At 37.5% G+C, this 13,816-nt stretch overlaps 2 protein-coding genes across 2 annotated transcripts in view; one reads left to right on the forward strand and one right to left on the reverse strand.

Annotated features, from left to right (window-relative positions):
• The window catches only part of LOC134672839 (insulin receptor substrate 1-B), a 51,762-nt gene extending 42,765 nt beyond the window's left edge, over window positions 1-8,997 (reverse strand). Inside the window, exon 1 of the mRNA XM_063530793.1 lies at window positions 7,744-8,997. Coding sequence (XP_063386863.1) covers window positions 7,744-8,116 — 373 coding nt within the window. The 5' untranslated portion in view covers window positions 8,117-8,997. The remainder of the gene's footprint in view (window positions 1-7,743) is intronic.
• Window positions 8,998-12,360: 3,363 nt separating this feature from the next.
• The window catches only part of LOC134672613 (disks large homolog 5), a 42,431-nt gene continuing 40,975 nt past the window's right edge, over window positions 12,361-13,816 (forward strand). Inside the window, exons 1-2 of the mRNA XM_063530568.1 lie at window positions 12,361-12,550; window positions 12,960-13,011. The gene's annotated coding sequence lies outside the window, so the exon portion shown is untranslated. The remainder of the gene's footprint in view (window positions 12,551-12,959; window positions 13,012-13,816) is intronic.

A 13,816-nucleotide genomic window follows, 5' to 3' on the forward strand; every position in this document is an offset into this window, starting at 1 on the left:
ACGCAAAAGCTGATAGCTCCGAACAACTGACAGCCTGATATCGTCCGGCGAACTGGTACCTAATCTGTGGGCCCATTTATACTTTAATCTGCCGAAACCACAGAATAAATAATAGTACTAGGTACAGAAGACTCACTCTCTAACAAAACGCGTCTGTCACGATCAGCACAGATATGGCCGCTAGGTGGCGACAGCGCCACGCGCGGCTTATGGCAAACCCCAAAATTGGGGTCGAACGGATGTACTTTTAGCTACCTGTAGCAAAGCGACGAAATCGCGGAGTGAGCCACGCCTGCCGAAACCGAAATTTCATCGGTTCGGACACTACCGAAAATACAGTTTCGGCGCGGCCGACATGTTCGGTAGTTTTTTGACCGAACCCTACAATGCGCCTTCGTAAACTATAACGGTGTGCACGAAAGTTTATATTAAATTTCTGTCACTGTCTGTGACTGTCTTTAGCAGTAATAGAGTTCAGAGAAGAACGACTGCCAAACTAATATGCCACATTTACGTGTCGAATATCTATCGAAACCGAATTTATGATATCCACTACATAAAGTTTTCTTTCAACATCATAATAAACAACCCTTACATTAATAAGCAATAACAATCCAATGCAGCGAATTTCCAAACATGATGCAATTTGAAAGTATATTTGGCAAGAGTTTTAAGCTATAAGTGAGTCAGACGTAAACATAGGGTTATCGGCCCTGGGCTATAATCCGAATAGTTAACGAGCATTCGCCTCCTGGGCCGATTTTTAGGGTTCCGTACCTCAAAAGGAAAAACGGAACCCTTATAAGATCATTCGTGTTTCTGTCTGTCCGTCTGTCACAGCCTATTTTCTCGGAAACCACTGGACTGAAATTTAGTACACATATGTAAATAAATTAATCAAAAATTTAAAAAACACGACTGCGAAAAAGCGAACGAACTGAAAGGACAAAAATAATTTTTAATGGTGTTAGTTACTAAACTTAATGAATGTAAATTATTAGAATATAAGTGTTTAGTGAAGGATATAAACAGCAAACGCAAAAGTTTAACGCTCATTTAGGATCGTAAATGTACCTGTGTATTTTATTTCGATTGCAGTCGGGGACCTTTTAAATGGGAAAAGGTCAATACATCCAGGTCCCCGACTGCAATTGAAATAAAATGCACAGGTACAGCCACGATCCTAAATGAGCATTAAACTTGTGCGTTTGCTGTTTATATCCTTCACTAAACACTTATAATTCTAATTTACATTCATTAACTTGAGTAACTAACTCCACTAAAAATTATTTTTGTCCTTTCAGAGTTCGCTTTTACGCAGTCGTGTTTTTTAATTTTTAATTAAGTTATTTTATTTTATACATTTTAGATTTTTGAACCTACCATATTTTTTATGATATAAGGCAGCGGTCGGCACTAAGGGACATTGTGTTATAAGGTGAAGTGATATAAGGTTTCGATAAAATCTGGTCTTTACTATTTATACGCAATTTCTTCGTATGTCCTAAAAAATCTTCCACTGTATTACGAAAAGGTACTTATGGTAGTTTCGTAAATCAATGAAAAATAACAAAAAATAATTTTCGGCTAGGTCGCGACTTTGTATTTATACTGTCTGGTGACAGACGGACGGACGGACGGACGGACGGACGGACAGCGAAGTCTTAGTAATAGGGTCCCGTTTTACCCTTTGGGTACGGAACCCTAAAAATCGACCCTCTAGGAAACCACTTAAGTTTTTATTAACAAAAGTTGTCTAAAGGGGCCCACTGATTAACAGTCTGCCGGACGGTATCGGCCTGTCAGTTAGAACAAAATTTTGACAGTTCCGAACAACTGACCGGCCGATGCCGTCCGGCGGACTGTTAATCAGTGGGCCCCTTAATGAATACCCGGCTTAATGAACCTTTTAGTAAAGTTGAACTCTGGCTTGCTATGTTACTGGAATACATAGTTCTTGTTGGGCGAGGCCACACGGTAGGTGCCTATAGGTACCCATTATAGCTATTAACATATGCTAGCAATTCTGGAAAAGAAGCAATTAAGTTTAGTCGTACCAACAGATATTTTTGTAAATTTATTGAAGTAGTACTTACATTTTGACTACTACATAATAATAAATAAAATCATTTTATTTCGGATATAAATCCATAGTTGTTAGTTACAAACATTTAAAAATTAACTTATAAAATAGTGTTAGTAGAATTACAATGTAATCTTAACCTAAGTACTTAACTACTTATTCACTACAGTGTGGAGTTTTGACCACTGCTGCAGCAGGGGGGAGTCCCACCTATCCAACAACGCTATCATGATACTGTTAGCGCTGCCCCGCCAGCGGCTAAGTAAAGAGGCGCACCGCTTCCGCATGATAGCCGCAAAGCCGTCGACTTGCGCCTCCGCAAACATCCCGGAGGCGCTACAGTGACGAGGCAGCCCCATCAGCATCCTGAAAGCGTTGTTGTATTGCACTCGTAGGTCGCTGTAGGCCCGCTGCGTATAGCTACCCCACAGGCTGCAACTGTAGAAAGACTGGCAGTAAGCTTTGAAAAGCGTCACTTTAACTGCATGTGTGCAACGTGCAAACCTGCGGGTAAGCATATTGCACCGCACGGCCAGCGACCTACGTTCCCTCTCTATATCACAGTTATCGCTAAGATCTTCGGTAACCCAATGACCTAAATACTTAAACTTACTTACCCTAAGCAGAGGTGTGCCATATAGAGATACATCCGGCAAACTGGTGTAGGTTTTAGATCTGGGCTTGAAAACCATTAGCTCACTTTTTTTTGCATTGTATTTTAGGCCATGCGTTTCCGCATAGCCTTGACATATTGATATTAGCCTTTGCAGCGCCCTGATTGAAGGGCTTAGCAGCACCATATCGTCAGCGTAACTTAGGTTATTTATACACACTCCTCCTACATGACAACCGACTCTGGTGCTACTAAGCTCCTCAATCAGCTGGTTCATGTAAAGGTTGAAAAGTCTGGGAGAGGTCAGACCTCCCTGCCTCACCCCACACCCCAACCTATACTCCCCCGAGACCACGCTTCCCCACCTGACTTGGTTTTTTTGGTGGTTATACCAGTACTGTAATAACAATATGCATTCAGGAGCCAGGGTTGTTTCCTTCCTTAACTTATCCCATAACAAATCGTACGATACCAGATCAAATGCTTTAGAGAGGTCTAAAAAAGCCGCAAATACAGGGGTTTTTCTGGTCGTATAATACTGCACAGTCTGTTTAAGGCAAAGGATAGCACTCTCCGTAGACAAACCAGGTCGGAACCCAAATTGCGCATCGTTAAGTGACAAGTGCTTCTCCATTTGCCGATCAATCAGGCCGTCCAGTACCTTAGCGATGATAGAGGCTAGCGATATTGGTCTGTAATTAGATAAGCTAGAGGAATCACCCGTTCTGTCTTTAATTATTGGCACTACAATCGTACGCATCCGGTTTTCCGGCAGGTACGAGTGACGCAGACATAACGTGTAAAACATTGTCAGAGACCTGGGCAGATGGATACCCGCATGTCGTAAGTGTTCGACGCTAAGATCGTCATGCCCTGGGGATTTTCCTCCATCTAAACCTCTAATAACACTCCACACATCGCTATCTGTAAAGCTGATACTACACTTCAGGTGGACATCCGAACTAGCCCCGGACACCGACGACGCAGGGCCCAATGGCGACTCTAATTTAAAATGTCTTTGGAACAAGTTAGCAATTTCAACGGGCTCATGTATCCCCTCCACGCTCACAGGGAGACCCGCCTTATGGTTTAATCGGTTTGTGTTTTTCCAGAACTTGCCAAACTTTTTACTTGAATGGTGTTGCGCAATAATATCCATTTTAATCTTTTCCGCGTTATCCTGGCACCATTTAAGTTTTGATACATATGATAATATTTTAAAAAACCTACTTGTATAATGAAATTATTTGTAAATCAAATATTGTAAAATTGTAGATAATTTTGCTAATTTGAAAGTATTTATTTGAATACAGAAGGCCTTAATAGACTGCTTAATACATCTATGTTTTAAAATGAAATTATTCAATGTAAAATATTATACATAATATATGTATTTGTTTATGGTTAAAGCAAATAGTTTTTGAGCTACTTGATGAATGATTATCATTTTTAACAAATTTGGGGCAATGTTTGGACGTTTTATTTTAATTAATATTTTTTGTCTGAAATTGTATTTAAAATCGTAAAAAGTCGGAAATTAGTCTCATTTTCAACTTCGAGTTTTGTTAAAAAAAATATTGTAATTTATAAAAACAAAATAAGAAGCCAATCAATAAAATTTTTATAAAAAAATAATATTATAAAGAGACAAAAAAATTAATCCACGGGATTTGTTGATCTTATACAATTACTTAAAAACATTTTATGTACAGTGCCACATAAAATAGTAGAAATTAAATGAGGGCGCCACTTTCTACGTAACTGTCATTTTGACGTATTTTTTTTTATTTATTTGCTTAATGCTTAAACATGGCAACAATTTAGTATGGACTTGTTTTATTCCATTTTAGTTAATTTCTACTATTTTATGTCGCACTATGCAAACAAGACCACATTTTACTTCATTGGTATTTTTTAACAATAAAAATTTCAGGACCTCACTTTAAAACCTTTTAAATCAATGCATATTCAAAATAAATTGGCGCAAATTGGTAAATAAGTTCCATATTGTTTTAAAGGTGGGCGGAAGGGGCCTTTATGCTAATATTATTGAGATTAATGGGTGCTTGTTTACTTATAGCGAACCTTTAGGGTCATTGACATGGGCCTTGAGTTAGAGCATGTTTTCCACTCATTTACTATCTGGGAGTTCCCTAACTTACTTAGCATCTGAGGCCAAGGTGCCTTCGTACGCGTGGATTTAGTATATCCCGATACACCCCTTAACCCCTATTCAATTCTATAATGGGGATGAATTTTTAAAAGCACTGAAATGAGTTTTCTTAGTTTCTTTCTAATACGTTTCTAATTCCTACGAATTTCAACTCCCTACTCAAATTGTTGCCATTACAAAATTTCAAACCCCCTTTTAACCCCCGTAGGAGATGAAGTTTTAGAAAAGCTGAAATCACTTTTCTTGTGTTTTAAAATAGTGCCTTCTTACGAAGTTTTTAGTCCCACACTCAAAAATATATATGTGATCCCCATACAAAATTTCAACCCTTCACCCCCTTAGGGGATGAATTTTTAAAAACGCCGAAATTACTTTTCTTGTATGTAAATAAAATACCTTTTTATGAAGTTTCAAATTCCTAGCTTAAAATAAAACTTGAACCCTATACAAACTTTTAACCCCCTTAGGGGTTGAATTTCTTAAAATCGCTTCTTATCTCTTGTACACATTATAAATGTAACCTGTTGTGCAAATTTCATTTTTCTAGCTTTTGTAGTTTCGGCTCTGCATTGATGAATCAGTCAGTCAGGATGTGCATTTATTATGTTCATAAAATATCAATCATGTCATGTTTTTAACTTTGAATTAGCTAACAATTGCATGTGTTAGTATGATAACTTTCCAAATTTAATTAGACAAATTTATATTTCCTGGTGCCAGTGAAAAACCGCAGTTAGCAAATTTCCTTCAGATATTATTTTTATTGCACTTTAGTTGTTTAATTGCACCCTTGGTTAATTCACTTGACTATAGACTTCAGGCAGTGGCAATATGATCTATTTTTGTTTGCTCATTTGCATAAACATTTATCCTAAAAAATTTTGCAATGGTAAAGTAAATTAATTACTTAACTTAATAGTATATTTAAATTATTATGGTTAATTATTTGCAAGTCGTTTCCTGAAGTCCACCAGACTTGACATTTTTTTAAATTTTTTCTTTTGCACATTTTGACGACCGGTCTGGCCTAGTGGGTAGGAACCGTGCCTATGAAGCTGATGGTCTTGGGTTTGAATCCCGGTATGGGCATTTATTTGTGTGATGATGATGAGCACAAATATTTGTTCGTAAGTAATGGGTGTTTTCTATGTATTCATATATTATACACCGTGTTTTTATTGAATTCCGTTAACTACGGGGTATGGTTAAGTACGTTTAAGAGAACTAAATGGCATAGTAAATTTTCAAAAAAAAATTTTTTTTTGCATTTTAAAAAAAAAATAATTAAGATTAAAAAGTAATTAAATGTAGCATGTAGCGTTGTTGTAAGACGGGCATTACATTTAACTCAACCAAACAATTGAAATCTGTGATATATCAATGTCATTTCGAACATCGATCGACCGAGATTGTACTTAAGTTTAGTAGCAAATGTATGAACTCATTCTAAACACTAATCAATATGTAAACCGGCCCTAAGGCAAGTGTACACGCTTGTAGAGGCCTTATAGGAAAAAAATAAAATATTGATTATCTCCGAAATGGAGTTAATTAGAATATTGGTGTCTTTGAGAAAGTTACTTGATTTAAGCTCAGGAATGCACCCTTGAAATTAACGGAAAACAAAAAAAAACACGGTGTATAAGTATATATATAGTCTGTCAAGTAATTTCCGTCAGTAGAAAAAAGCGGCAAGTTTAAAAAATGTAGGCGAAGGATAATCGTCCCATAGAAAATTTAAATTTCGACCCTTTTGCCAGTGACAAACTTGTTTGACCAGCTATAGTTGTCTGAGTACCCACAACACAAGCCTTCTTGAGCTTACTGTGGTTTGGCCAATTTGTGTATGAATGTCCAATATTTATTTATATATGACTAGCTGTTGCCCGCGACTTCGTCTGCATGGACTATTGAAGATTTTACATCTTGAGTACCTATAATTTTCATCGATGCAAACTTTATAATACAAAGTTTTAATATAATGTTAATGCCCTTTTACCAAGTTTGAAAGCTGGAAAAAAAATGTTTGATATACAAACTTTCAACTCCTTTTGCACCACGTTAAGGGATGAATTTTCAAAAACGCTGAAATTAGTTTTCTTGTAATTCAATTTCATACCTTTTTGCAAAGTTTCAAGTTCCTAGTTTAAAATAGTCTCAAACATGTATGGTAGTAGGTCAAAATCGACTTTCAAATGATGTTTTTATCTGTGTTTTGCCAAAAAACCAAGTTTGTAGAAAAAACAACTCAATATTATAATTGCAAAACCTCAGAATTTCATTTTTAGTACAAGCTTTTATTGCTGACTGTGCTTTTCTTTCCACAGGCAATTAATGCTCATCGAGACAATTCTAAAAACCCCAAACTCAATTAGGTTTTGTTGTTTTATCACAGAGTTCCTATGGCCACCTCCGGTCTCCATCATCAGATTAGCTCGATGACACCATAATATTGCATTGTCACCCGACTTATGTATGTATGCAAAATTTCAGCTCAATCGGAAACCGGGAAGTGGATCAAATTTAACTTGCAAGATTTGATTACAGACAATGGTCAGGTGAAACAAAATAAAAGCTTGTAAAAAGAAAAGTATGATTCTCTCTGCCTATGCTCCAGTGCTCCACTGACAAGCATCTCTTGCCAAACTACCTAGCATGTGTTGTTGATAATAAACTATTGCTTATTTTTGGTACACAAAACAAATAATTTAAAGGTTGTAGAAATGTACATAACCTAAATTAAGTAAGAAATAATGTCAAAACAAACTATTACCTTGACTGCTTTACAAGTCAACTAGTACATAATGTAAAAGCTTTAACAGTCCCAAATAGTTTACCAAAATAGGATGTAAATCATAATAAGAATTTACTCACGGATAGGATGTAAGAGTTCATCGCTGTTCTCATCAGAGGAGTGTTGTCGCAAGATGGCAGTCAACCAGCCATGCAGCTCCTGTTCGTTCTCTGCCACCACACAAAACTGTTCTTCACGAGTAAATAGTGCAATCACATGCTTCTGTTTAAGGTCCAAGCGGCGCGTTATGTTATAACAACTCTTTAGAGGTAACACTCGGCGAGGCGCCGCGCCTGCTCGAAATTTCTTTTCAGACTCATAGTAATCCAGCCGAGCAGAGCAATCCGCACTCTCCGCTCGCAGCACGAAGTATTTCTTCTTCATCGTCTTCAACTTCCTCAGGTGCCCCTGGCGCACCACGGCGCCCGCGCCGCCCCCGCCCGCCGCAGACATGTCAGCGTGCCCGCATCGCAGCCCTAGCGACTCTGGCACATGCCCGCCGACCTTGAGGTTGTTTACGAATTCCGCGATCCGATCGCGGTCACCCGACCTGACGAGACGCTCCCGACGGTTCACGTGAAACACGCGCGGCGACTAAAAATACGTACTATCTTTTTCGAAAAGTGCGTAAATAGTAACGCGCCAGACGATAAATCTAACGCCCGATTCGCGAACCGACGCAGTTCCGTATATGCGGCTCCGAGGCGCTGAGCCACTCGCCACACTGATTCCTCGCGGCCACGATAACAATAATTTTATCCTAATCGCGTTACGTTATGAAAATAACAAAATACATCAACAACACTATTCAATCCATAATTTGGTACGCTATTTCACTCGGTCATTCACAGACACTAGAGTTTAGAAAGAGATAAAATCATTCATAGTAAACGTAATCTGCACCGCACGCCCTTCCGTATCGCAGGGCATGGAAGTCATGCCTCTGCATGACATCAAAACATTCAATTTTACTACTATCCTGCAGTTCCCGCACTGTTATGAAACTTCTCGGCTATTACAAACCAAATTAAAGATATACTGTTTAGTTTTCGTCTATGCAATCACTCGATTTATAAAAACTGCGCATCGTTTTTTATTGGTTCTATTGCGTGTCATTTATTTGTACGGCGGAATACTATACTACACTCGGAAATATTCAAGTACGATGCGCAAAAAACTAGCCGTGTAGAGGGCTCAAAACGTGGTCCTTTGCGCAGATTGCAGGCAGTTCCCATTTATGAACTTTCTTGAATCATCGAGATAAAATGAAAATGATGCCGATTGATTTGTACATTACGTTTTTTTTTAATATTTTAATTTTACTAGCACATAAACATCATTGTATGTAAATAATATTTTTTTATTGTAGATCTTGTTTCACTGTCCGTGAGTGTGTTGGAGTGCCTTTACTTCCATACGGTTTCCTTTTTTTGCTGTGGTCACTTTACTGCCAACCACACACATGACCGTATTTGCCCAAAAAATATTCGTGTTCTGTATCTCTTTCCGACAAGCGAAAGGAACCATGAAAAAATGTATTATATACTTTTGACATCTTGAGAAAAATTATGCTAATTACACAACCCGATAACAAACCCAAGGCCCCTCCTTTATGTAATACATATCGCGCATTGGATTACTCTGTAAAGTGGTACTGTATACTTGATTATTAAATAAATAAAAATAAAAATAAATAAAATTTGTCTGTTCTCTTTGATGGCGTAGCAACTAGTATCACTTCTCTCTCCTCGCTGTTTTAAAAATGCCTTTTGCCAAAAAAGGACAACTATACTGTTGACAAGATGAACTTTAAATCAAGATGTCGCCGTTTTGGTGCCTAAAAACGTGTATGTGTGCGATTTTAGGGATGTAAAAAGTCGATTTTAATCGGAATCACGTTATATATCGATTAATTGAAGCTTCGATATCTTCGTTAAAAATAAACGTAAGTAATTGAAATGCTAATGGATAATGAATATATTACAATATAATATAATCATTCAATTATTGCGGAACACATAGTTTAGTAGTTTAGTTTAGTAACTTTCCCTTCGCTTCGTTCCCTGCTAAGGCGTGACGATAAAATCGTGTGATAACCACGATAAAGAATAAACGTGTTTTTTGTTCATTTTAGGTATCTAAAGTCGGACCAAAAAAAGTCTGCAGTGGATTTGATAGCCCACGCAATGCAAGTGTCATTTATACGGCATAATTTCATAAAAGTTTGACGTTTAAAATAGCACTTTCACTGCGTGGACTATCAAATCTGCTGCAGACTATTCTTGGTCTAACTCTATCGTTAAACCTTTCAAGTAAAATTAAAATGGCAAGAAATGTCGATAGTTTATCGGTATGACTTTATCGACATGTAAGGTTGCCAGATCGAAAGGCGCTATTATCGGGAAACAATATAATTTTTTTGGGATTTTGGGACTTAAGTCGGGAAAAAAATACATTCAAATTAAAGTAATTGTATTAAAAACAACGATATTTTACATTATTGGCAGTGGCACTACGTCAGCTCGCTCGCTCGACGACAGTTCGGAACTTGAAATTATTGTTTTATAACGTGAAGCTGGTTTTCGGGACAGTTTTCACTTTGTCTTGAATCGGGAACACATGCTAAAAATCGGGAGAATCCCGCCAAATCCCGACCATCTGGCAACCCTATCGATATGTCCACAGCAAGGTGTGGTCAATGTTACCACTTTTGTTTAGTGTACGATAAACAATTTAACACCACCTTGCTATAGCCATGTCGATAAAGTCATATCGATAAACTATCGACATTCCTGCAATTTTAATTTTACTTCAAAGGTTTAACGATACCGAAAATGAACAAAAACGCTTTTATTCTTTATTGTGGTTATCAGATCACAATTTTATCGTCACGCCCCAGCAGGGAACCAAGGGAAAATTCAGACATTTAATTAAAATACATAAATACCTACTAAAATATGTGTTCCGCAATAATTGAATTATTTTATATCTTTGGCACTTTTGGGCTGGGTGGGGGTCGGGATGGGGCTGATAGATTTTAGTAATGAGTTTAGATTTTAAGTTAGGTCATTTATTTTAGGATATATGTAGATTATTAAGTAGATTTTAAGATTGACTTGTGTACCTACCAGTAATGTTAATTGACGTTTTGTAGTGAAAATCAAAAATTGTATATATTTAAATCGTCCGTTTCATTATTTTGATCCGTTACAGACCTGAAATAATAAAAAAATATTTTATTACATTCTAATATATTTATTATAGATTAGCATTTCAATTATGTTCAAGATATTGAAGCTTCCATTAAGCGCTATTTCGTTCCGCTGTGTAGCGTTTATCGATATATAAGATGATTAAAATCGACTTTTCACATCCCTAAAAGAGCACACATACACTTTTTTACGCATGCATAGACAGCCTGGATGCACCGAAAAAGGTAACACTTTGATTTGAAGTTCATCTTGTCAAAAGTCAGTATGGTTGTCCTTTTTTGACAAATGCCATGTTTAAAAGAGCGAGGAGAGAGGAGTGATACTAGTTGCTGCAAGGCCCCTACGTTTTCTGTTCTCTTTGACGGCGCAGTAACTAGTATCATTTCTCTCTCCTCGCTCTTTTAAAATGCCATTTGTCAAAAAAGGACAACCATACTGTTGACAAGGTGAACTTCAAATCAAGTGTTGCCTTTTTTGATGCATCCAGGCTGTGTATGTGTGCGTCAAAACGTGTATGTGTGCTCTTTTAGGGATGTGAAAAGTCGATTTTAATCATGTTATATATCGATAAACGCTACACAGCGGAACGAAATAGCTATTAATTGAAGCTTCAATATCTTCGTTAAACATATACATAATTGAAATGCTAATGAATAATAAATATATTAGAATATAATAAAATATTTCAATTATTGCAGAACACATATCTTAGTAGGTATTTATGTATTTTAATTAAATATCTGAACTTTCCCTTGGTTCCCTGCTGGGGCGTGACGATAAAATTGTGATCTGATAACCACAATAAAGTATAAAAGCGTTTTTGTTCATTTTAGATATCGTCAAACGGTCAAACCTTTGAAGTAAAATTAAAATTGTAAGAAATGTCGATAGTTTATCGATATGACTTTATCGACATGGCTACAGCAAGGTGGTGTTAAATTGTTAATCGTACACTAAACAACAGTGGCAACAGTGACAGCTCGCTGAGACACCGTCTCTATATATTATAAGTCTATGAGTTGCTGCGCCGTCAAAGTGAACAGATAACGTTGGGGCCTTGGTTAGATCGTACATAAACCAAGTGGCGACAGTGACAGCTCGTTTAAACTCCGTCTTATCTTTAGGAATATTATATCTATCATATCATCATCATCATACCTTTCTGGCCGGTTTCGACCACGGCGACTGTATAGTACTGATTACTGAGAGCGACGTTCGTGAGCTCAGGTGGCTGACATAACCGATTTTAGCAGTAAATGTACGGCCACATTCACTGCAGGTCAGCACCCCTCCAACAAAATTGTAATTGATGACCGCAGGTGGTCGGGCCTTTAACTCGTCGCGCGATTTATAGGCTATAAACCATAATGCCATAACGCACTACCGCACCGCATCACGGTCGAAGCACGGTGCGGTAGTGTGCTACGGCTATAATATCCAGCATGGGACAATATGTCTGTAGGTGCTCTTACCGATTTTTTTACAATGGCAACACTAGTTCAAAATGTCCGACAAGTCCGTCATGCCCGTCATTTCATTCATTCACTTGTCTACTAGCTAAAAAAAGGTCTAGCAACGGACGACAAGTGTTGGCAAATTAGTGACGAGAAATTTGTGTTACCTCTTTATTTAAGCACTAATTCCCTTGGATTAGCTGTGATTCCTGTGAAGCTCGGTATGTATTAAGTGTAAGGACTTTCCTGGTGATATTTCCGCTTGTTTACATTGTCGATTTGATATGTATTATATTCTGTGATGTGAAGTTCTTTTTTCTGGAGAAAGGAGAGCTTTTGTGCCTTTTTTTGGCGTCTGATAAGTAATTCGGTGCTTTCGTGAAGTTGTTGATAGACCGTGTCCGTTTACTGTTAGACTGTATCGTGTCACAAAATTGGTAAAATGTCAATTATGTCGTTTTTCTTACGTACTTACTTTATTCGTATTACGCTATCCGCCTTTGCGGTTTCTCAGTTTTGCAATAGTCGTTAGAGCGTAGAAAATGTGTCAGGCGCCCTGAAGTAATGATGCGATCGGTAAAACATTGTTTTTACTTGTGGTTTTGATCTAATTGGAAAGTGGTATTTCAGATCAGATCCTCTGGGAGATTGACATAATGGACCTCAGATCCTAAGCCTACAAGTAAGTGTTAACAAGGTTTATGTTTATTGAGGAGTAAAATAGCTTAAAGGTTTTTATTTTACAAATGAATGTAGATTAAAAAACAATCTGTTAATTAGACATTCACTGAAGATGAAGTTTGTATTTCAGAGCAATACTATGGCCTTAGGCTTAAATAAGTCTATATTGAGGATTTTGTAACTCCTAATAGGCAATGTTAATGTTTTTATTATTAGTATAAATTGCACAAAAAGTACAGCTACACTGTTTAGTAGTTGTGTAAAGTTTTATTAAATCTGGATCTAATTTAGCTTATAGAGGAAATAGTGCTTGATTGTATTTACAGTACATATGGTGCTACTTTACCGCCCTAGTGCAGCGGTCGCCGGCCGGTCGGCAACCCGCGGCCCGCGGGCCGCATGCGGCCCGTGAACCTCTCACTTGCGGCCCACAAGCCTCCCTGGCTATTTTGTATGCAATATTGACAAATGACAATGTTTGATGAAGTCATAAATACTAACAAAGTGCAGCCTGCGTCCACTTTGTTAACTGCTATGTGGCCCTTGGCTGCTAAAAGGTTGCTGACCGCTGCCCTAGTGTAAAACATTGTATAATACATGTGCGAAAAGTTAATTTGCATCTCATGTTGATATAAAATACTCCTTTCAGTTGTGTTTAATTTTATCGCCTCTTGTTGCGAATTTCCTACTTTTCTCACTTGTGTCATAATGTACTATTTCCACCCTGTTTGTAAACCCAGAGATGGAAAAGCAAGTCCTCTATTTTTCATGTTTAAACTAACTTTCAGTTTGAGACCAGAATTCCT

This window comes from Cydia fagiglandana, chromosome 17 (assembly GCF_963556715.1).
Source record: "Cydia fagiglandana chromosome 17, ilCydFagi1.1, whole genome shotgun sequence".
Classification (NCBI taxonomy): Eukaryota; Metazoa; Arthropoda; class Insecta; order Lepidoptera; family Tortricidae; genus Cydia; species Cydia fagiglandana.